This window comes from Oncorhynchus kisutch, linkage group LG2 (assembly GCF_002021735.2).
Source record: "Oncorhynchus kisutch isolate 150728-3 linkage group LG2, Okis_V2, whole genome shotgun sequence".
NCBI lineage: Eukaryota > Metazoa > Chordata > Actinopteri > Salmoniformes > Salmonidae > Oncorhynchus > Oncorhynchus kisutch.
The window spans coordinates 52,011,587-52,037,458 of record NC_034175.2 but is presented as its reverse complement, the minus strand read 5'-3'; the positions used below and the strand labels follow the sequence as shown (position 1 = coordinate 52,037,458).

General features: G+C 42.5%; 1 protein-coding gene across 1 annotated transcript; it reads left to right on the top strand.

Moving 5' to 3' along the window:
• The first annotated feature begins 11,848 nt into the window (after window positions 1-11,848).
• Window positions 11,849-21,276, top strand: LOC109902831 (inhibin beta B chain-like). Its single transcript, XM_031797400.1, has 2 exons — window positions 11,849-13,029; window positions 18,608-21,276. The coding sequence occupies exons 1-2, from the start codon at window positions 12,648-12,650 to the stop codon at window positions 19,435-19,437; spliced, it is 1,212 nt and encodes a 403-aa protein (XP_031653260.1). The 5' UTR covers window positions 11,849-12,647; the 3' UTR covers window positions 19,438-21,276.
• Window positions 21,277-25,872: the final 4,596 nt, after the last annotated feature.

Genomic DNA, 25,872 nt, shown 5'->3' with positions numbered 1-25,872 from the left:
AGTTAAAGGTTGCTGTTAGCTTGCCAGCTAAAGTTCAATGGCTGACTTGCTAGCAATGACAATCGGTTTCTATTGCTAGTAACGTTACACTATGGACTGGGATTTTAGATAATTTTTTTAGCTAGCTAGTTAAAGTAGAAACTCAGAGCTACAAAATTGTATATCATACACAGCATTGTTGAGGAACAATGGGAAAGTAATTCTACTTTGAAAGTTGATAAACTTGTAAACTCCCTTTTGAGATAAGGGCCTTTTTGTTTTGGTACCTACTGGAGACAGGGTTCCCACAGCTTCTTAAACATCAAACTCAAGGACTTTCCAGGCCCAATTCCCTCAAATTCAAGGACCCAACATGGCATAGTTTGAGACACGGATCAATGTTAATTACTGTTACAACACTGAGAATTTTTATAATGAGAGAAGCTTGAATGTGTGAACACTTCTCAAATGTACTGTGTTACAGTGATGGCAGACTACGTGGTCTCTTGCCTTCTCTAACACAGCACAGCAAAACAATATATTGTGTAAATTGAGCGATAGAGACAGAGACTTGAAGAGCTAAGTAATTCTTTATTTATTTCATTAGCACCAACTTAACAACACAAAACATGTCGCAGAGCAAAAACATGGCCTTTTTTCATGAACATGACCATGACCAAAATAGAAGATAAATAAACAAAAACACATGACCATAAATTAAATGTTTTGCAACAATAAAAGATTAGATGAAAATGAATTGGATCAAAATAAATTAAACATTTCCACAACCAATGTGTTCTGGGGTTGTTGGCTTTTTGATTAATTTACTTCTTCTTTTTTTATCACTTACTCATTGAATAGTGTTTTGCCCTTTCTTAAACTGTTAAAACAGTGGCCAACCCTTTTTTTTGCTGCTATGCCCCTTCATTTGCTCATTCACTTTTTCATTGAGTAGTGTTGCTATTTCAACTACTTGTGCTCTTTAATCTTTAGCACCCTTTCTCAGGCTATTGGACTTGGCAATAAGACTGAGGTTGCCTGTGCTCTCCGCTTTGAGTGCAAATTTGTCTGCTGAGGTCTAGAGAGCATTTATGTCATCTGTCAGTCTTCTTGTCTTCACTTTCAGTTCATCTATTTCATCTATAAGGTATTTTCTCTATGTTTTTTTGCTCATCCATTCTTCTGTCTCTGTTCTTCTTGATGTGTCACATACCTCTGCCTTGCAGCTGCCACTGACATCAGCAGCGGTCTGTCAATGCACACATGTATGCCACCCACAGCTCTTATGTGGTCAACTACATATCTCTGTGCTACATACAAATCTTCCTTCAAGTTCTCAACTTCAATCTGCCGATTGATGGAGAATCTACGCTCTACTAAGGCTTGTGTGTGACAGTAAGAGGAGTTGGCAACAAAGTCTCCATAGATTTTTGAGCTCTTTGTCATTTGACATGTACTCATGTAAAAATGTGTTCACGCTGTCTTGGACAGGATCAAAGTTGGAAAACTCTGAGTGTTGGGCCTGGACAATGTCATCAATAAAATGTGAGTATTGATGAATGATGTCATCACAATCTTCTTCCTTCACCCAATGTATATTTACAAGGTAGGTCAGGGCCTTTTTCAATTTTGCTGTACACGGCATCTTTCCATTTGTGCCTGCCATTTCCCTTGGATCCAAGAAAGAAAGATGCGAGACCAGAGAGTACTTCAATGGAGATCTCAATACGTTTGTTAACAGTTTTGAGCATACACTTCTTGCAAGCGATTTTGAAGTCCATCAATGTTTTCTGTCCAATTTTCTTCCCTGCGGACAACTCTGTCACAATTCTTTGAGTAACAAAGCCCAAGTCGGCCTGTGAGGAGTCGATGTGATTGGATGACTGGCTCACCTCGACATCAAGATGTTTTTGAGGAGTCTTCGCTTCTTTCCTGAGGGCTGGCTTAATGAATCTGCTCATCAAGCTCTTAAGCAGCTTGAACAAGTCTGTAGAGAGAAATGGCACCATGGGCTTATCGGTCTGGTAGCGTGTGAGGAATGGTGTCACGTCTTTGCTCGTTGACAAGATTCAGTTTTGCTGTCTTGAGAGGGTCCTTAACAGCCTCTTGAATCACCTCAAATGACTTTGTGCCTGTATTTGGACATCTCTTCTCTACAGCGTTCACATTTGTTGCCATATGGGGTAAAAACTCTAAAGCTCTTTCAAGCACCAGTGCATTTTCAATCCACTGTGTCTTGCAAAACTTAAATGGCAGTGGGGATCTGATGATCCAATGATGTTAAAGTAGTCCTCCCTGTCGTCTGGAGTATCCTTCAGAAGTTGGTACATAGCATGCAGTATACTATCAACTTTCCACTCTGTTTCTTCCACTCCCTTCTGAAATGCTCCATGTACTATATGGAGACCGCACCTGCCAATGTTTATAAGGTGTACATCAAAATCTAGGAGGGACTTCTCTACCTTTGAGTAAAATGACCAATTTACATTTGGTCCATCTATGGAGATCTGAACCATGTTTTTCTTTGGTAGATCTTCGGTGCTCTTCTCATAGACCGCTTTAAGGTCCAACACAGTTGCATGTCCCATAAAGTGATTTTCTGTTAAGGCTCTCATCAAAGAGAAGTACATAGTCCTCCTCCCCAGCAGACACTTTTTTAGACAACAAGTGCTTGAAATTAGGAGCCAAGCCACGTGTGTACACAGCTGGAATTGTTGTGCAGCATGTGAAGGTCTTGGCTATTGCACTGTTTGGGAACATCGATGAGAACAGCACACCCACGAGTAAAAAAAAAGAAGATTGAAATCAAAGACTTAATTCTGTTTCTAGCCTGTGTGTGAACGTGTGTGTCTGTGTGTGTCACAGAGAGAATGTGAACTATGAAAACAAACATAACATGTTCCTAAAAATAATTTCATGTTACAGGTGACAGCTTATAAACCATGCCACTCAGACTCCATAATATTCAGACACCACAGTGTCTCAGCCCGCAATGTGTCCTCTTTGGGTACGCCAGTAATGATGTCTTGAGGAGATGGTGAATGTGGTAGCAGTTGTAGAAGATTGTCTAGGTGGTGATGTAGATGACGATGACTTTTCCACATAGTTCAATAGAGTGTGAGCTGTAAGAAAATAAGTGTCCAAGTCTGATGAAGGACTAGCTAGCTGGCTAGCATTAGTCATTAAACGTAGTCATTAACAACTCTAGTGAACATCCTTTAACTAAATGTAAACTTTCAGCTAATGTTAGCGAACTGTCATTTATTTTAAATGTTCACTGTCCAGCTCTGCTTGCCTGCAAGTTGGTTAACAACTTAGCTAACGTTAGCTAGCTAGCACTATATTGACAGGTGTAATTCTGTGGGAAAACTGACTGAGACATCTAGATAACGTTAGCTAACAACAACATAGCAAATGTTAATTTAACCGAATAATACTGTAATGTTAAGTTAATTTACCCAACCACGAAGAGACTGAATAATCTAGTTAACTAATTAACGTTAGTAACTAACTAAGTATGGTTGTTGTATTCCTTTCTACATGTTACCAGGGGTAGGACCTACCTGCTTTTAACTTGTGCCGTCCTGTGTGATGCTCCAGCAGCATGGCTCGTCACAGCTGCTTCGCCCACGGCGTGAACTTTTATTGATTTGCTGCAGGCTCTGCATCGGGCCATATGGATGTCCCATGGATCTTTAACAAGCCAGTCCTTGTAAGTGTCTTTGGTGAGCCACGAGTCCAGGAATTTCCATTTTCCAGGCATAGCTGAATGTTCGCTTAACGTTAGCTTTCTCTCTTGCTTGCCGCTGTTTAGCCTTAATCATTTGACGTCAATCACTCATGCACGCACGTGACCGTCACACTTTCTCGAGGCAGGTGGCACGTGAAACAAGGACGTACAGACGGCGGGAGACACATGCAGACAGCGGAACGTAGCCTATTGCTGACGTTAAGTTAAAAAAATCTTCCATTTCTATTCTTGCACAAAATATATAAATTAAAGCACTTTTAATGACCCATGTCTATTTATGTCTATTTTCAAAAACTTTCAAGGCCTTGATTTTGTTTTCGATAATTCACAAACTTTCAAGGATTTCAAGGACCCGTGAGAACCCTATGGAGAGCTTTCCTTTGTCTACACCCATTCAGCATTGTTCACACCCTCTTAAGCCAGACCCACCCATCTCTTTAAGGATTCACATGTGAGGTCATCAAATCAAATCAAATTTTATTGGTCACATACACATGTTTAGCAGATGTTAATGTGAGTATAGCGAAATGCTTGTGCTCCTAGTTCTGACCATGCAGTAATATCTAACTGTAGCGGTCCTATGTGTAGCTGGTGTAGGGAGTCAGGCGCAGGACAGCAGATATGAGTAATTAAAGTACTTTACTCAATCATTTTAAAATTACAACGCAACCATGACAGCTCACAAACACGGACCGAATTAAAATAAACAATCACTCACGAACACAACATGGGGAACAGAGGGTTAAATAATAAACACGTAATTGGTTGAGTGAAGCCAGATGTGATAAGACAAAGACAGAACAAATGGAAAATGAAAAGTGGATCGGCGGTGGCTAGAAAGACGGTGACGTGGACCACCGAACGTCGCCCGAACAAGGAGAGGGACTGACTTCGGCCGAAGTCGTGACACTAACAAGTAATCTAAAAATGTCACAACAACAAAGGAATGAATAAGAATATGTACATATAAATATATGGATGAGCGATGGCCGAACGGCGTAGGCAAGATGCAGTAGATTGTATAGTGTACAGTATATACATATGAGATGAGTAATGTAGGGTATGTAAACATTATATAAAGTGGCATTGTTTAAAGTGACTAGTGATACATTTATTACATCCCCTTATTCATTATTAAAGTGGCTAGAGATTTGAATCAGTATGTTGGCAGCAGCCACTCAATGTTAGTGATGGCTGTTTAACAGTCTGTTGGCCTTGAGATAGAAGCTGTTTTCAGTCTCTTGGTCCCAGCTTTGATGCACCTGTACTGACCTCGCCTTCTGGATGATAGCAGGTGAACAGGCAGTGGCTCGGGTGGTTGTTGTCCTTGATGATATTTTTTGGCTTCCTGTGACATCGGGTGGTGTAGGTGTCCTGGAGCGCAGGTAGTTTGCCCCCGGTGATGGCTTGTGCAGACCTCACTACCCTCTGGAGAGCCTTACGGTTGTGGGCGGAGGAGCAGTTGCCGTACCAGGTGGTGATACAGCCCGACAGGATGCTCTCAATTGTGCATTTGTAAAAGTTTGTGAGTTTTTGGGGCCAAGCCAAAAATACAATTTCTTCAGCCCCCTGAGGTTGAAGAGGAGCTGTTGCGCTTTCTTCACCACGCTGTCTGTGTGGGTGGACACCTAGGAACTTAAAACTTTCCACCTTCTCCACTACTGTCCTGTTGATGTGGATAGGGGGTGCTCCCTCTGCTGTTTCCTGAAGTCCACGATCATCTCCTTTGTTTTGTGACATTGAGTGTGAGGTTCTTTTCCTGACACCACACTCCGGGGGACCTCACCTCCTCCCTGTAGGCCGTCTCGTCGTTGTTGGTAATCAACTGTAGTGTCATCTGCAAACTTGATGATTGAGTTGGAGGCGTGCATGACCACGCAGTCAGTGGTGAACAAGGAGTACAGGAGAGGGCTGAGAATGCACCCTTGTGGGGCCCCAGTGCACCCTTGTGGGGCCCCAGACTTGTTAATTGTTTACTCCATGTGTAACTCTTTGTTGTATGCTCACACTGCTATGCTTTATCTTGGCCAGGTCGCAGTTGCAAATGAGAACTTGTTCTCAACTAGCCTACCTGGTTAAATAAAGGTGAAATAAAAAAATAAAAAAAAATAAAGTGTTGAGGATCAGCGAGGTGGAGATGTTTCCTACACTCACCACCTGGGGGCGTCCCGTCAGAAAGTCCAGGACCCAGTTGCACAGGGCGGGGTCGAGACCCAGGGTCTCGAGCTTGATGACGAGTTTGGAGGGTACTCTGGTGTTAAATGCTGAGCTGTAATCGATGAACAGCATTCTTACATAGGTATTCCTCTTGGCCAGATGGGTTAGGGCAGTGTGATTGCGATTGCGTCGTCTGTGGACCAATTGGGGTGGTAAGCAAATTGGAGTAGGTCAGGGTGTCAGGTAGGGTGGAGGTGATATGATCCTTGACTAGTCTCTCAAAGCATTTCATGATGACGGAAGTGAGTGCTACGGGGCGGTAGTCGTTTAGCTCAGTTACCTTAGCTTTCTTAGGAACAGGAACAATGTTGGCCCTCTTGAATCACGTGGGAACAGCAGACTGGGATAGGGATTGATTGAATATGTCTGTAAACACACCAGCCAGCTGGTCTGCGCATGCTCTGAGGACGCGGCTGGGGATGCCGCCTGGGCCTGCAGCCTTGCAAGGGTTAACACGTTTAAATGTTTTACTCACGTCGGCTGCAGTGAAGGAGAGTCTGCAGGTTTTGGTAGCGGGCCGTGTCAGTGGCACTGTATTGTCCTCAAAGCGAGCAAAGAAGTTGTTTAGTCTGTCTGGGAGCAAGACATCCTGATCCGCGATGGGGCTGGTTTTATTTTTGTAATCCGTGATTGACTGTAGACCCTGCCACATACCTCTTGTGTCTGAGCCGTTGAATTGCGACTCTACTTTGTCTCTATACTGACGCTTAGCTTGTTTGATTGCCTTGCGGAGGGAATTGCTACACTGTTTGTATTCGGTCATGTTTCCGGTCACCTTTCCCTGGTTAAAAGCAGTGGTTCGTGCTTTCAGTTTTGTGTGAATGCTGCCATCAATCCACGGTTTCTGGTTTGGGAAGGTTTTAATAGTTGCTGTGGGTACAACATCGCCGATGCACTTGCTAATAAACTCGCTCATCGAATCAGCGCATTCGTCAATGTTGTTGTTTGACGCAATGCGGAACATATCCCAATCCACGTGATCGAAGCAATCTTGAAGCGTGGAATCAGATTGGTCAGACCAGCATTGAACAGACCTGAGCGCGGGAGCTTCCAGTTTTAGTCTCTGTCTATAGGCCGGGAGCATCAAAATGGAGTCGTGGTTAGCTTTTCCAAAAGGAAGGCGGGGGAGGGCCTTATATGCGTCGTGGAAGTTAGAATACCAATGATCCAGGGTTTTACCAGCCCTGGTAGCACAATCGATATGCTGATAGAATTTAGGGAGTCTTGTTTTCAGATTAGCCTTGTTAAAATCCCCAGCTACAATGAATGCAGCCTCAGGATATGTGGTTTCCAGTTTACGTAGTCAAATAAAGTTTGTTCAGGGCCGTCGATGTGTCTGCTTGGGGGGGAATATATGCGGCTGTGATTATAATCAAAGAGAATTCTCTTGGTAGATAATGCGGTCAACATTTGATTGTGAGGAATTCTAAGTCAGGTGAACAGAAGGACTTGAGTTCCTGTATGTTGTTATGATCACACCACGTCTTCCGATAGCGTGTCTCGAGTGAGCCATGTTTCCGTGAAGCAAAGAATGTTACAGTCTCTTATGTCTCTCTGGAATGCTACCCTTGCTCGGATTTCATCAACCTTGTTGTCAAGACCCTTGACATTTGCGAGTAGTAGGCTCGGGAGCGGTGCACGATGTGCCCGTCTCCGGAGCCTAACCAGAAGACCACTTCGTCTGCCCCTTTTACAGCGACGTTGTTTTGGTTCGCTGGCTGGGATCCGTTCCATTTTCCTGTGTGGTGGGCAAAACACAGGATCCGCTTCGGGAAAGTCGTAATGGTGGTGAGTTGACGTTGCTCTTATATCCAGTAGTGCCTTCCGACTGTATGTAATAAAACCTCAAATTTCCTGGGGTACCAATGTAAGAAATAACTGCATAGTTTCTTAGGAACGCGAAGCGAGGCGGCCATCTCTGTTGGCGCCGGAAGCTCATATTTGTAATAATGTAGGGAGTTTATGCAAAGGTTGTTACCTCTTACCAGTATTGCTATAACAAAAATTACATTTTGGGAAGCAATTATTATTTTAACAAACAATAATTGTGATTCATCCTATATTGTCCATAATATCTTTACTCCCTAGCAACAGTTATTTGATGCATACACACACACAAACACTCATACACATTCAACCCCTTTCCCCCACAAACAACCATACACTCAGATGCTCAACAGTTGTTCCATCCCAGAGCCCAACTCTAGAAAGGCCTTGATTTACGAATGCATATACAGTTGCAGCTGTATGAGAAGACATGCAAAATTTAGCAAAAATGGGGAGATTTGATTAACCATTGTCACGTCTTAGGTGATGGAGGTCAGATATACCCCCTTCCCCTGAAACACCCACACGCAGCTTTGAGAATTTCCTTGTATATCATGCTCTCCCATCAGGGGGCTTTGGCTTTGTAGGACCAACCCTGCCAGGCAGGTTCAGAATCTTGAGAGGGCGGTGCTACTTTAGTAGGTCTCTGACCACATTGATCTTTCTGATTTAGCTGCGTATAAGCTACTTACTGCAGGCCCATAAAACACATAAGTACTGCTCCTTCGTGTATGGGTCTCTCAAAGGGGTCTCTCAAAGGGGTGTATACATGCACACATACCCACATACTCTGCCTTTTGTTTCCTCTGTGTTTTATCTCCACCATGTTGATTGAGTACTTTTGTGTTCCAGGTCCTTATATTTGAAGGTTTATTATTTCGCTAATCATCCTTTCTTCTAATTCTGTCGTATCGATTTATGAAATACTATAAATGGAAAGTCTAATTATTTTCCACCATTCCCTATCTAGAAAGGTGTAGTTGTAGTTTATTTCTTTAACAATTGTTGTATTTTATTGCTTTTTTAAACGTTTTTATAATAATCCGTACCATGTCTAGTATTGTGTTTCCATTATTCAACTCCTCTATGGGAACTTTGTCATATTTAGAATAGCCATGGAGTAGTCTTTGTGTCTCTGAACATTTGTTTATCAATATATAGTGTATCGACTACGAGAGCTACACGTTTCCCTTTCAATCTATTTTCCTTGAAGATTGGATACAGAACTTTGGAAGTTAATAGGAGTACGACTTTTTACCTCGTGAAAACGTCTATCATACATGTGTCATACATTTCAATATTGCCCGATGTCATACAAGGTAGGTTGTCTTCTCTCGAATGAGCCACTGATCATATTCCTACCTCGAGAAACTTGTAATTTAACAGAGGGTCTAACGCATCTCTCCTATTTGTCTGCCCCACTTCAGTCCAGGGTGCATTGCATAGTGCCATTGCAAATGTCAGACTCCACTCTGTGAGGCACATCGATCTGCAGGTTGAACATGGTGAGATTGTAGACTCCAAAATTGATTGTGCAGTTTGTTTAGTAGATTTTATAGATAACTAGCTACTTCACATGCTAGCCAGACCATAGCGAGATAATTGCCTCATTATAACCTCATTATAATGACAAAATGAAGCATTTGTTCACCGAAAATATTGTTCTCACAGATTAGTGTTAGGAAAGAAGAGAAGGCACAGAGGGGTCAAAAGCCTTTATTCATATAAAAGAATCTGTTTTACGGAATTTTCCTTGTGGTCTATATTAAAGGGCACTTAATTTAATGTAACAGGCTTTTAAATGCAATATTTGTGCACAATTTCGACTTAAAATATCAGAGACGTAAAAGGCACTAATGGTAATTATTTTTACTCATACCAAAAAAGCGTAGAACTATTTTGTCTTTGTTTGCACTGTATGCTTTACTCTATGTTGCACAGATATTGCAGTCACCAAAATGCATTGCACTCTGTACATTTGATCTGATTAATGTGTCTGTTATTCAAATACTGATAAATATAAAATATATTCCATATATATGCAATGTGCTCTCACTCCACATGATGGCGCCAGGTACTAACAAAGATTTTTGACATCATATTCTCAAGGTTCTTCTTCTGAAGAATTACTAATTCAAAAGGTGGGATACAATATTTTCGTGTTACCACTGGCAATTATGATTACTTATATCAAAACTGAGAGCACAACATGTTAAATCAATAGTCTCTCCATTGCCGCATTAGGAGGTTATTACAGGGTTATTATAGGAGGAAATCAGGTTATGGGTCCACCTTCTCTTCTCCATCAGTCTAGCATGGGTGTCAAACATGTAGCACTGGAGCCACACACACACAAAAGCAGGCCTGTGTCCCTATGCCTAATCCACAACCATTCTTGACCGTTGGATAATGCAACAGTTCACTTGACCCACTAACCTACATCAAGGTCTGGACATTTTGACATTTTTAGACAGCCTTTGCTTTCTGATCAGCGTCTTGGTACTGTCATCAAAAATAATCAACAGAGATTTTTCAGATTAATGGCTCAATAGTGTAGTGGATGTTTCAACAAAGGGTGGCACTGTTTGTTTTATTTTTCCTCATACGTAAAAGCACATAAGTCATAAGTATGTAGACCCATAAGCCTACACACTAAACCGAATCGTTCACTGTGAGAACCTTACAAAAATGTGATATCTAAAGTACATTGGAAGAGAAGAACATTTTTAAATGTTCAATCAACCCTATAAACTACATTGAAGTGTGTGTGTCTCTCACACACACACGCACACACCTGTGCCCCTATGTGACTGTCTAACAAAGCCTGGAAAAGTAAGTATACTGTTGCATAATCCATGACAATGCTAGGCCTATGAAGCAAAAGCACCGTTGAGTCATGTTGTTTTGACCCTGTTTGTGCAGTGGTATAGGGTTTAGAACTCATCTTTATTAATTACATAAATTACTATTACCACCCCCTGTCCCTTCTTTCTCTCCTTCTCTCTCACACACACTCTCTCTCACACACACACACACACACACACACACACACACACACACACACACACACACACACACACACACACACACACACACACACACACACACACACAGAGAGAGAGAGAGAGAGAGAGACAGAAACAGATAAACACACACACACACAGAGAGAGAGAGAGAGAGAGACAGAAACAGATAAACACACACAGGCCTATGTCTCTATGTGACTGTCTAGTAAAGCCTCTGCCTGGAAAAGTAACTATACTGTTGCCTAATCCACGACCACGCTTGAATGTTGGCTAATGCGCCAGTTCACTTGTCCCACTAACCTACATAAATGTCGGGACATGTTGATATATTTAGACATCCTTTGTTTTCTGATCGGTGTGTTGGCACTTTCCTCAAAAACAATAACAGATTTCTTTCAGATTCATGCTTTAATAATGTAGGGAAAGTGTTTCAACAAAAGGTGGCGCTGTTTATAACATTTTTTCCTCATGCGTAAAAGCGCACAGAAAGCACGCGCCTTTCAGTATGAACATTGCATTATGAGTGGTATCCCATTGCAGTCAAGTGATTTGCCTATCCTGAGTTATCTACATACAAAACCAAGTCGTTGGCTTTCGAAACTTGTAGGACCTTACAAAAATCCGATGGTTTAAACACATTGTGTTGTGATACGTGCGTCCATGTTTATGTTTGTTCGTTTCATCTGTTTGTTTTTTTCAGACACCATAATACCAACATTTATAAAATCCTTCCAATTTTAGAGAATGAGATATCTTGCCGAAATAGCCGCACATTTATTCAAAATGACAATCTATCTGTTTAGGCCTATAATACAGTATTTTTTTATGAAGTAATGAAGTGTACAATTATAATGTAGGGTTAAAATGTGTTCTCTATCGTATTCTACTACTTTTTATTGTAACCATAGGAACGTCTTCTCTCCATCCTCCGCGGAGCTTTCCTCCCAGATAGTTCTAGCAGCAGTGTATAATCCCTTGAGCCCTGTTGGTGGAACGCCCCACGTGGTTTCAACTCCTGTATAAAAACTTTCCGTGTGCCGTGGGCTCCGTGTCGTGATTGCAAAGGAGAACATTGTAAAGATAACAGCATCTATTTCAGGACACAGAGACAGAGCCGTCGCATACACACACCCATAGGATAGTCTACTCAAACTCACCAGTAGACAAACAAGACAGTGATCTAGGGATTAGTTGGCTATGAATTCGATTGCAATTTAGTTGGATTCCTAAAATTGCGTTTATAAGAGTGATTTGAATGTAAAGGTAACGTCATATTTGGAACTTCACATCAAACGTTTCGTCTCCTGATCAACGGATACAAAGCCCACGTACCGGTGAGATACTAAATGTGGTTTGCAAAGGTTATGGAATATAATAATTCGTTTTGTTAAATTTGAAGAAATGGCATGCCAGACGCGGTAGTGCCATTCAGATAGCCTACTACAAACGGTGCTCATTTCAGATTCGCCGGTCAAGAAATCCGGTTAAGGAACCAACACCTCTGGAATTGTGCTTTAGATGAGAACTGAACTGTAGTGCGCTTCACAAAAAGGACCCAAGCTTTACAGGGCTCGAGAGGAAGCAAATAAGAACATCTGGAATAATCTATTAGCTCTTGACAGCAACCTCTTTGGAATACAAAAACCGCATGGACTGTTTTGGATTACCCTAACGTGTGCATCAATCATAGTTCCATGTGCAAACTATTCCCGCTGGCGCAGAGCTGGATATTTACCAGGATGCTAAACTTGTGAAGTAGCCTAACTCTCTTTCTTTGCTCTCTGTATCGAATAACCAATATTCTTCCTCTCCATCGTTCTTGGGAATTCCAGTCACAAAAAGAGAAAATGAAAAGATATAATCTCACGTTGGCTTGTTTAATGGCTTGCATCCTTTCCATCTGCTTTACTTTGGGCACAACTGGGGCAGAGACTCAAACCGTGACCCAGGAGTCGTGCGCTTCGTGCGGGATGCCGGAGGCGTCAGAACGGGTGGATATAGACTTATTGGAAGCAGTTAAGAGGCACATCTTGAACAGGTTACAAATGAGAGAAAGACCCAACATCACACATCCTATCCCGAAAGCGGCAATGGTGACAGCGTTGAGGCGGCTTCACGCAGGTAAACTACGAGAAGACGGAAGGGTTGAGATCCCTAACCTTGATGGACAGGCTGCCTACAGTAACGAGGGGCAAGAGACTTCGGAGATAATCAGCTTCGCAGAATCAGGTAGCCTAATTATCAATAATCAGAGCATTTATCGAACTCATTTCTCTCCCTTTCTGTTTCTGAGCCATGACTCAATTTCAAAAGGTGTAGTGGGAGCATATAGCACATTTCCCCTCCGAGGATTCGAGGAATTAATATTCACATCAGGACAGTCATAATTGCGCAGGATTACAACCCTACATAATCACGATATAATTGCCTCATAATCGAGATTGAATGCCTCATCTGATGGGATCTAGTGGGTTTCGTAAAGTTCTCAACCCAGATGTGTGTAGCCTATTACAGCCAATGCCTTGAATTTTCGTTTTCCGTTTTTGAAGAAAGACTATATCCTTAAAATTCAACTGACATACAACGGTCTTTCACGAAGTCAACATGACACATAACATTATTCAACTTGCATGCATTCATTCATTCATTCATTCATTCATTCATTCATTCATTCAACAATTCATTATAGAATGAAACCTTAAATGTCCCCCATGTGTTGTATAGGGAATAGTAAAGCACCCTGAGTCCCATTTCAGCAGTTAAACGTGTTTAGGCATAGAGCTCTATTTTAAGGGAAAAACCCTTCAATTGGCCATTTATCCAACTTTCTAAGAATGTGTATGTAGCTAAGTCTTAAGGGTCCGAAGATAAACCCCTCCTTTCCCCCTTCACACACACACACACACACACACACACACACACACACACACACACACACACACACACACACACACACACACACACACACACACACACACACACACACACACACACACACACACACACACACACACACACACACACACACCTATTGTCTGTTAACAACTGAAACCAATAATTGCCAGGTTAGTGCAGTGAGAACATCATATTTGAGATGTAGTGTTTGTTTAGCAGAGAAAGCATACCATTAAGAAACAAAGTGAGATGCCGGTCCCACAGTGCAACGCTGTAGCACACAGTATACAATCAGCCTGGATGGGTTCCTAGCTGTCACCCTCCAATAGAAATGATGTAAGCACACTCATGACAAGGGAACAAAAGCAAGGCAATTATTGGGAGAGCACTGTGCATTCTTGCTAAACCCAATATGTCAACATTCAGAACAAAAAGCATGAGAAAACAAAAGAAAACGCTCAGAATAATGCATGAGACATTTGAGTCGTGGGTTCGGGGGATGGAGAGATGGAGGAGTTGGGAGGGGGTGTATGGTGTGCCCATATCTCCGTTTTCTAAAGAATGCTTTTGTCATATAAAGGTTCATCCAACCAGGCCTCTTTGCTTTTTTTCCATTATACACGATACCTTTGAGCCTTTGTGCAGCATTGTGCCATGGAACTGGCTTTGCTCCCTGCTCTCTAGACCCCCTCTGCCTTCAGGCCAGCTGGCACTCACCCCCAGAGCCCAGGCTGCCAGCAAGGGCATGGAAAGAGGGACAAGGCCCCTGGAGCAGCCTGGAAAGAGGCAGCTAGACCAGTCCCAGGCACAGGCCGGGACCCAAGCAGAGGGACTTTAATGATGTCACAGTCAAAGATCAAGGTGTGTAGGTAGGGACCTATGGGAGTTTGTGGTGCACATTACTGGATGGCTGGTAGGGGCCTATGGGAGTTTGTGGTGCGCATTACTGGATGGCTGGTAGGGGCCTATGGGAGTTTGTGGTGCGCATTACTGGATGGCTGGTAGGGGCCTAGGGGAGTTTGTGGTAGACATTACTGGACGGCTGGTAGGGGCCTATGGGAGTTTGTGATGGACATTTCTGGATGGCTGGTAGGGGCCTAGGGGAGTTTGTGGTGGACATTTCTGGATGGCTGGTAGGGGCCTATGGGAGTTTGTGATAGACATTTCTGGATGGCTGGTAGGGGCCTATGGGAGTTTGTGATGGACATTTCTGGATGGCTGGTAGGGGCCTATGGGAGTTTGTGATGGACATTTCTGGATGGCTGGTAGGTGCCTATGGGAGTTTGTGGTGAGCGTTACTGGCAAAAAAAAGAGTTGATGGTGTGGGACGCTGTCCTCTAGAAAAAGACAGCTATAGCTCTTATCTCTCAGTCAGTATTCAGTCTCATGACCGCCTAGCGGAGCAGAGGCTGAGGCTTGCTGCCAAGGTTCCAGGTGAGGAACAGTGCCAACCACCCGTCTCTTATGACACAGTCTCGCGTACCCTCGCTTTGGCGGAGGGATTCAGTGTCCCGTAACCACGGGAGCGGAGCGGAGTGCAGGGGGAGATGTGTGCATCTCGATTGTCGTTGGTATAGCCGCTTGGACCTGTTGAACTCCCTGTGACTCCGGTCCAAGACACGAATTAAGACTTCATTATTGGATGTCATTAACTCTGGCCCAGTCCTTGGGTTGTGTGCCAAATGGCACCCTATTTCCTAAATAGTACACTAATGTTGAAAAAAACTGTAAAAAATAGTGCCCTATATAGGGAATAGGGTGCCATTTGGGATGTATCCCTCTCAGGGCTATAGGGCTGGCTGCTGGGTTTACTCTGGGACAGGGTCTTTCATGAAGACACGTCAATCATGCCCTGTCTGAAGCCGCTCATTTTCCACATCACACTCAATCCAAGTGTGTGTGTATGAGTATATGTCAGGTGCTCTGACTAACTGTAGATTCACCCCTTGCTCATACATCATTATACATGTGCTTTTCCATGTGTAACTGCTTTTCAATGCTTTTATTAAACCATCAAGAGTTAAGCTTTTTAAGTACAACTTCAAACTCACTCCTCCACCACTACCAGCAAAGCAGCTTACTAACTACTGGCCAAAAGTCCAGCTCTATGGCGCTTTATGGGGCTCTCTGGGGCTCACCCTGACCTGTTCTGCTCTTTTCCCCTCTCCTCTCCTATTTCCCTCTGTGGGAATTGCTGGAGTGCTGAGCTGAGCGTTGTGCTCCAGCAGCATAAGGGATGCCTGTCAGAGCCGTGCGTGTGTGTCTGACTGCGAGGCGAGGCTCATGTCAGAGCAACGGTGCTCCGCGCCATTTGGTCTCTGTCGACACAGACTTTGAGTAATGAGCATAGCACCCTGCTACATGCGTGCACACACACTGTCTGCCTCTCTCTCTCTCTCTCTCTCTCTCTCTCTCTCTCTCTGCCTGATTGCCCACCTGCCTACCTTACCTTCCTGCCTACCCTGTCCTTGTGTTGGTGGCACAGGTGGAGACACGCTTAGGCAGGTGTAGCTGCAGCAGCACTAGCTCCATCCAGAGAGACAGAGGTCCACCCAGATGTCAACCTCACCTCCCCTCCCTTCCCTTCCCCTGCCCTAACCCTGCTTGGCCCAGAAGCACATTGACCCCAGTCACACTAACCCAGGCAGCACACCTCCTTGTTTAACTGGTCTCCTCCATAACCTTCTCCATCACCTCACCTCCTTCCTGAACTCACCTCCCTAAAGCCTGGTTCAAGCACTGGCTATGTGTTTTTGTGGGATTTTCTAAAAGCAAAGAAAAAGGTAAATAGTTTAAGTGTTTTCCAGCAGGATGATTCTCAATCCACTCCAGCGACCAGTTTAATGTGGCCAGTATCAGCTACCCTAAGTTATGGGTCATTAAAAAATGTCTGTATTTTTTTCACTGATGGGATATAGGGGAAAAGCTACAGATACACTCCACCGCATATTTAAAAAAAAATATGACAATGCTTCAGTCCAGACTGTAGTATCTTTGTTGTTTGAGATTCAGACTGCCATCTCTCTCCACCCAGCACTTCATTGCCTTACACACAGTGTCACTCAGGGCACAGATAGAGAAACGCCCTGGCCTAGGATCTCCCCTGTTGATCACTGGGAGCTGTTGAGGCAAGCAGCAAGTCATGATATGAAATGAGGCAAGGATATATACTCATGTCCTTGGGCAATGACAGCAGTTAAATCAGGTTAAAACTGTTATTGCATCAATGCCTTTACATCTACACTTCAGATGCATACTTTTCTTCTTAAATACTTGAGACTGCACCCTGAGGGTTCGGTATCAATATGCCTTGTGCTTTTGTTGTTGCCACAGGGATGGTTGATTACACTGTATGTGTTTGTGTGTGTGTGTGTGTATGATAATGCGAGTCTGTGCGTGTGTGTGGGTGTGAGTGTGTGCGCGTGCATTAATTTAAAGTCACTGTTACTGGAGTACCCTGTAGGCATAGGGTCGCTTTACAAAGGACCATCTTTGGTGGCCAGCTGTTGACACCAACTCACGCTAATCAGTTTGCAAACAAAGTAATTTAGCCGCTTCAGCATGTGCTCAGCCGAAGACGATCCTGGCTAACTCTTTAACAGAAACTTCTCGGTTTTCACAGTAATTTGGAAGACATCATTAGGCTTAAAAAAAGATATGGCCAACCCCAAACCCCATTATGCCTTAGACATTTCGAATCTCTTCATTGTTTCATTTTAGAAAGTGGCCAGTGTCATGTAAATGGCTTTTATTTTTGCCTCATCATGCTTTTGGTTAGGAGGGCCACGCGCTTAATTCCAGGCTGCAGCGCGGCTGTCTCCTAATACCTCACTCGGGTCTTTATGCTGTCAGTCTCAAAGGCTCCGGGGAGCTCAGGGGTTTTCATAGCAGTGCCTCACAACACACACACACACACACACACAGCCCTCAGCGAACTCAATGAACCCCCCGGGGCCCGCGCCTTGTCCCACCCCCCTCCCCTCTGTTCCCCCTCTTCTCTTCTCCTCCATTCCCCTTCTCTCCTCTATCTCTGGCTCTGTCGCTAGTCTTCACAATCTGACCTGAGGCCAACTGGGCCTGCTCCCAGAACTGGGCTGTCAGGAGAAACAGCCTATAAGGAACTGGGCTAACAGCATGTGATGTGTGAGAAAGAGAGTGGTGAGAGGAGAGACAGAAGTGACTGCTCCCTCCCTGGCTACCTGAACTGCTCCCTCTCTGGCTACCTGAACTGCTCCTTCCCTGGCTACCTGAACTGCTCCCGCCCTGGCTACCTGAACTGCTCCCTCCCTGGCTACCTGAACTGCTCCCTCCCTGGCTACCTGAACTGCTCCCTCCCTGGCTACCTGCTTCATGCACCTTGTTGTTGTTTGTCCACTTCTTTCTCCCTCTTACAAATGATACTCAGATGTAGTGTTACATTACTTTCATTCACACAGACAGAAGTTGGAAAACTATGTGTTTTACTTTGTGAATTGTGTCAACTTTTCTAACTTGCTCTTAAAAATCATGTTAGTTTATTCTCTTGACCCTTGACTGTACAGCAGCGTTCATCAACTAGATTCAGCTGCGGGACAAAAAAAATGATTGAGTGGATGGTCAGGGGGCGGATGGTCAAGCCCAAACAAATATAATATTTGTTTAAAACTATAAGAATTTCAAACCAAGCTTACATTTGTATACAGTAAAATCATATTGTTACGCGTGTCGGAATACTTTGGAACAAATTTCCAAAATTAAAATCACTTGGAGCTGAATATCTGGTGTTTTTACAGTCTTTTATGTCCAACAATTATATATATATATATATTTTTTTGTGCTCACAAGACATGTAGGGCCAAATAGTTGGGGAACCCTGCTGTATAATATACAGTATATCACTAAACCCACATCCCTCTCTTCTTCTCTCCATCAGATGAGCAGACTTCATCTCAAGCATCTAAGTCCAGCCTCTACTTCCTCATCTCCAGTGAAGGGAACCAGAACCTGTACGTGTCTCAGGCCAACCTGTGGCTCTACTTCAGGCTGCAGCCCACCGGCTCCGAGAAAGGGCCTCGACGAAAAGTCACAGTGAAGATCCACTACAAGGAGGCAGGGACTGGGACTGCAGGTGGAGCCGGGGGGGGAACAGGGCCAGGGGGAGGAGGTCGGTGGACCCTGGTGGAGAAGCGTGTGGACCTTAAGCGTAGTGGCTGGCACACATTCCCCATGTCAGAGGCCGTGAGGGCCGTGTTTGGTAAGGGTGGCCGGCGGCAGGACCTTGAGGTGCACTGCGAGGGCTGTGAGGCGTCCAACGTGGTTCCTATCTTAGTCGACACAGCAGACCCTTCACACAGGCCCTTCCTGGTGGTCCGGGCGCGGCAGGTGGAAGGGAAGCACCGAATCAGGAAGAGGGGCCTGGAGTGTGATGGGAGCAGTGGAGGTCTGTGCTGCAGACAGCAGTTCTACATTGACTTCCGCCTCATTGGCTGGAACGACTGGATCATCGCACCTGCGGGTTACTACGGTAATTACTGTGAGGGGAGCTGCCCGGCGTACATGGCAGGGGTACCGGGGTCAGCGTCGTCGTTCCACACTGCAGTGGTCAACCAGTACCGGATGAGGGGCATGAGCCCCGGCTCGGTCAACTCCTGTTGTATCCCCACCAAGCTCAGCACCATGTCTATGCTGTACTTCGACGATGAGTACAACATAGTAAAACGAGATGTGCCCAATATGATAGTGGAAGAGTGTGGCTGTGCCTGAGACTGTCTGTGATTTTTTTTAAACATTGAACTTTGAAAGTCAAATCAAACGACTATAGTTAAAAAGTATTGTACAAAAGGACCTTTTTGTACTATACACATATACCATATAACTAAATATATATATATATTTATATATTTAGTTATATGGTACAAACAAACATGTATTAATGGATTATTTATCTGGCTGAGCGAGGCCAGTTTCTGTCCATTTCATATTAAGAACAGAGTTATGGGAGGAGAAGGGAATGGTTGATCACCAAATTATATTATTTTTCTAGTTTGCCATTTTTAGATGAAAAATAATGGTACTTTATCTCTTCTCTGATGAAGATGGAAAGAAAAGCGCTTATTGACCCAGTGCAGTCAAAAACGTGTTTTATATATATTTCCACACTATGTGGTTGGAAAAATACTGTGAAACTGTGAAAATTATGATAATGCCCTTTTAGAGTCTTTTGAAAAGACCGCCTGAAATTTCAGCCTGTTTTGGTGGGATGGAGTTTTGGCCTGCCTAGTGACATCAACAGGTGTTAAATTAGTTAATAGACCAATAAGAAAGAGTTCCAAACCTCTCTGACAATAACAGGTCGTTTTCAGTTTCCCCTTACCACTCTGACCACTCCCAGACAGTCGTAGCAACATTTTTCTTTGAGAAATTGCTTTTCGCTAAGAAGTTATTTTTGTTTATTTTTGACAATTTTAATTAAAACAATCACAGTAAAGTACTTAATTGTTATCCAGAAAATATTTGATATTGAGATAAAAAGGGCTGGATTGGACCTTTAAGGAAGCTTTCAGGTCCAGGATCAGCCAACCGCACATTGGCTTCTTCCCCTCCCTGAGTACTGAAGCACACCAGAACATTGACAAAACAAAAGCACTGACAATGACAATTCATCGGATAATACAATTAGAAACACCAGCACTTCCATAAAGACTGTCAAAGACAATATGACTGTCCCATTCGATCCGGTGGAATTATTACAGAAAGTGTATCAGCCTGCGCTTATTATTGAATAAAGCCTTTCTGGGACTACACTCCTGTCCAGGTGAGGTGATGACACAACAACAACGTTGTTGACATGTTGTTGTTGACATTGGACCACATGTTCTCTCCTCCTGTCTGTGACCGTACTGCAGGCGAGCACTCAGTTTAAAGGTGAAGATGGAACTTTGTGCACAGTGCACAACTACACACACTTCATCCAGAGAAAACAGAGTCCGCACTGCCCCTACTTGTTTCGATAAAGTGGACCTCGAAGTGGACGAGGAGGAGACTCTTGTTATGGGCCAACAGGGCATGATGGTGCAGTGTAGCACTTGCAGACTATACTCTTTAAATGCACACTCCCACTCCTAATAGCACTTGCATATTGAAATGCCTTCAAAGGGGTACTGAGTGTCCTGTCATAAATAAGTGCCACGTAATTTATGCAATGTATAGTAACCCACCCATGCCCACCTACACAACTCTACCAGACTGAAATGATCTTTCTTCTCCTCCTCTCCTAGTCTTTAACTCCTCTTATCAAATACTTGAAATGTGATCTTTCGCTTCCATTTTTCCAAAGCGAATGATTGTTATGACATTTGCACTGAAAAGTTGCGGGATTAGTTAATAAACAAACTGCCATTGAAAGTTATTTTTCTAGAAGTAAATTGTATTTTCTTTGTACAAATTTTATTTGACCTGTTAATGGAACCAAAGAGGCCAATATTATTTGAGCTTATTATTATAATTAGATGGCGAGGCCATCACGTTACTTTCTGTGTACAATGCTGTTTGATCATAAGAGGCCTAATCTACGTATCAGGGTACAATATGATGATTCTATTTCTTAGTTATATTATTTCCTTTCTCTATCTATTTTGTACAATACACATGTGGACACTTCATTTTTCATCTTTAATTCTATTTTTTTTTTCCCGTTTTTCTATTTAATAAAAATATATTTTTAGTTCCTGTTTCAGAATCATTTAGTCATATCAATGTCATCTGTACAGTTTATGTAAAGTGAAATATGTTTTCTTAAAATATTTTGTAACTTTAAAATAAATGCTTATTCCGCATCATTATCCTATTCTCCAGTGTTGTGGTCAAAATCATTTTAGTGAGTCCTTTCAGGCACTCAACATTCATCAGCCGCTAGGTATGAAAAGTAGTGGGAGGGGTACACAACAAAACAGAATGTACAAAACAAAGGAATATCAAAAGCAATTTCCATCTATACTGCTTTATACGTAAAACATCTTACTGTTAGTGTCAGGACTGTGCCTCTTGCTTACTACAGTAGCTGCCCTATTCCTCATCCTTTGCTGAAGTGGGGAACAGACTAACTGCTTAACATACAGTATAAGCTACTGTCTGTCAGAACAGTACTAGCTGTACCTAGCTGTCCATTATTTGCTGAAGGTAATACGGCTGATAGAGACAGTCACACTGTACCAGGTTAATTCCTGAGGCTTCCCTGTCATTGTTGTGATGACGGTGGTTTGGGCTGGTCTCGTTGGGAAACAGCAGAGATCTGAGAGAGCCTAGATGAAGCAGCGTGTAGCCACATGGCCTTATTACATCATAGCCAGCAGGTTCCCCTGAAAGAGCCTTATCTGACTGTTGCTGTTTATCAGAGCCAGAGGTTAAGGTTTCCATAATGACAGAAGTAGCTATGTGTCATTACCTTGTGTAAACAGAATGAGCCAACACATTTGCCAACGTGTTGAGAGTTTATGTATGATCTCCTTGTACAACATGAGCAAAACACACAGAAGCACAAACTGTTCAAAACATTCCCAAAAACATTGTTGGAGATAATTGGTTGAAATGTAACCATTTATATGTGCCAAGTGGATACGCTAGATAGCTACGCCTGACACTGGCCTGTTGGGTGAATAGCATGTTTGGGACTGCGAAGGAGGAACCGCTCAACTAAACACTTAAACTAGGTGTTAAAAAACATTTCTATATTATTTCATATTATACAAGTTTTATGTTGGTGAAGTTGCCTTGGCTGTTTGAAACATACTATACTTTCTCAGCTTTGGCTTTTCGGCAGACTTTCAACAGATGTGTTCCAGTGAAAATCCAGTTACCATTCCTATTTCTTTCACCATTGTGTTTGATCTCAGGATCACCATATAGAGCAGTTCTGAGCTTAGTACACAACAGATTGTTCTTAGGTTTGCTGTAATATTGGGGCTTGTTAGCTGTGTAGCTGTGTAGTGGACTTATGTACTTTAGATACCCTTTAAATAAACGTACCATTTCTTCTTAAGACTACGGACATTAAGAAACAGTCGGTGTCTTAGGATCAACCTCAAGGCTTATTGTTCCCCTGTTTACCTCACCCTCCAACGCAGGGTGACATTGTGACCTTTGGAGCGACCTGCACTAGGAGCCACCAGCACACACTCATAGGGGGAGTAAAGCGGTGTAGAAGGACTTTGAAGACATGACAACATATTTGCAAGCGACTAATGAGCAGAAAGTTCATTAACCCATCACTCTAAGTGATTGTACTAACTGTGCTCCCTCCGTACACCCCCTTCTTCTACTCTGTTTATGGATGAAACAAAAACAACAAAATATGCTACACTCCAGGTTAACACGTGGGGGGAGGTTGACACAGCAAGTCAACAACGTTAAAGTTGTTCCCTCTTTAGGAAAACAACTAGAGCCTTGTCACTAAACCTACCCCACCCCCCCTCAGCCCCCTTAGCTCCTAAACCATCACCTCCTCCCCCTTCATCCTCTCACCCCCTCCTTCCACCATCTTGACCTCCTTTCTTCCAGAGCACTAAGGTACACTCAGGGCCACAAAGCTCACGTTTGTACGTCATTCAGTGGCTAGCCTAGCCCAGCTATAGCCAGGGTAGGGATCACCTCCACAAACCAGAGGAGCCCCCTGACCTTTCCTTCAGGAGGGGCAGCACTGGCCATGGCTATGAAAGAGCTGATAGTCCCCTATGCCACATACACTGTAAAAACAAAAACATCCATATAAAAACAAAGCATTTACTGACCAAAAATTACTGTTACAATTTCCATTATTTTATGGACAGTTCCTTCAAAGAAATGACAGAAAATACTGTATAAACACAGAGTGTCCGTTAATAGATGGAGCTGATATTTGTATAAATCTGTTAAAAAAACATGTTTATTTTTTATTTTTACGGACATTCCCTGTAATAGATTAAAGGGAATACTTTTTATTTGTATTTTTTACATATTTATTCAAATATCTGTCTATTAATGGACAGTCACTGTGTTTATACAGTATTTTCTGTCATTTCTTTGAAGGAACTGTCCATAAAATAGTGGAAAATATACTGTTAATTCTTTGCCAGTAGATTTTCTGTATGTATATTAATTTAACCTTTATTTAACTAGACAAGTCATTTAAGAACAAATTCTTATTTATGGCCAATTGTGTGCCGCCCTATGGGACAACCAATCACGGCCAGATGTGATGCAGCCTGGATTCAAACCAGGGACTGCAGTGATGCCTCTTGCACTGAGATGCAGTGCCTTAGACCACTGCGCCACTCAGGAGACACAGATATTTGGAAATGTTGTTGAAATAGTGCTCCCTCCATGTACGTATATACACAAAATTCCTTTTTCTTATTTTCCTCTGTCTATCTATCTAATGAAAATGTAGAAAAATTGCAAATGTAGGCTTTGTAAATTTACCGAAACTATTATTTTAAAGACATTTTTCAATTACCATTCAGAATAAGTAGTTAGAAGAAAAAAAGAAAAAATTTGTTGCAAAAGAACAAACAATAGATTCCTCAATACAACAAATACATTCAATATTAGAAATAGTTCATGTACAATAGCAATGTGTAAACCTTAATAAATCCTTGACCAAAAGTACACATTGATGTTGTCTTTATTGGTGAAAGAGAGAACAAGTTAACAAGTATTTTCAAATTCATAGTAATGAGTGATTGCATTATGTGAGTTAAATGCTATAACACAGAATAAAACAATTAATTAAAGTCCCATGATGGTAGTGACCAGGGGTATGCATTCCTGTTCTTGGAGTGCCACAGGTAATGCAGGATTTTGCGCCAACTAGTCACAACACCTGACCAAATGAGCTAATTGATCAGTTCAGAGATAAATTCAACACACCTGTCTTCCAATTTGGGAGGAATGTGATGCTGTTTTTTCCCCTTCATCTCGGCCTTTGACCCCCGTTCTGGTTTGATCCCCAGGAAACTTCTAGAATAAAAAGCAGGTAAAATAACTGTTTGTTTTGGCTGTGTTTCAGATTATTTTGTGCCCAACAGAAATTCATGGTGAATAACACTGTCCTTTTGGAGTCATGTTATTGTAAATAAGAATAGAATATGTTTCTAAACACTTCTACATTAATGTGGATGCTACCATGATTATGGATAAACTTGAATGAATCGATAATAATGATGAGTAAGAAAGTCAGAGACAGACGCACAAATATCATACCCCCAAGACATGCTAACCTCTCATCATTACAATGTACCTTTATAGAGTCAAAAGCTTGATGTAATCATTCATATGCTATGAATTTGGGTGCTGTAATTTCTAAACAGTTAACCTGATATGGATGAAAATACCCTCAAATTAAAGCTGAAAATGTGCACTTTAACCTCTGTAGTCATTGTATCATTTAAAATATAAACTTTTGAAGTATAGAGACAAAAGGAAAAAGATGCTTCAGTGTCCCAAAAATGTGTTGGCGATTTCATTCTGTACAAGTGATGGGCGTGAATAAGAATAAATTGGAATGAATGGGAGTGAAAAGTCAACTATGGTCAGTGTTCTACTTTAAATAGTTGAAAACAACTCACACTACAAACACATGATGTTGATGCAGGGGGTGCTTGGGATATTCTGTTCAATCTCAGTTCAATGCAGTAACTAAAAGGCAAAAGACCAAGAAAATTAAAAAATGTGATCAATTACGTGGACAAAGATATAACAAATAAAAAAACATTTTGAAATAAAAGTTCCTCTGGACTTTCCTTTAAGTATTCTGCAATGCAGGATATCAGTTTTACTGTGTCTTCGCATAACTCTGTCACCATATTTTGTTTCAAGGAAGTCCTTGATGCTCTTTCCTTTTCTTGAGATTTCCTCAGCCAGCTATGCCATGGAGGGTGTTTGTGTGATCGGAGAGATGGGCTGCCTCGAACAGGTAGGGCCACTCCTCCATGTGTTCACACTGCTTTCCATGTTAATTGCAATACACTGGATGCAAATGTTTTTGTATGCATTCTTCAGCTCTGTTTTCTTTTCAATCAGTTCTTCCGTGAGAGTCAAATTACATTTGAATTTATCACGATGCGGCTGCAGTGGAGCAGGTTGAGAGCTTCAAGTTCCTTGGTGTCCACAGCACCAACAAACTAACATGGTCCAAGCACACCATGACAGTCCTGAAGCGAGCAC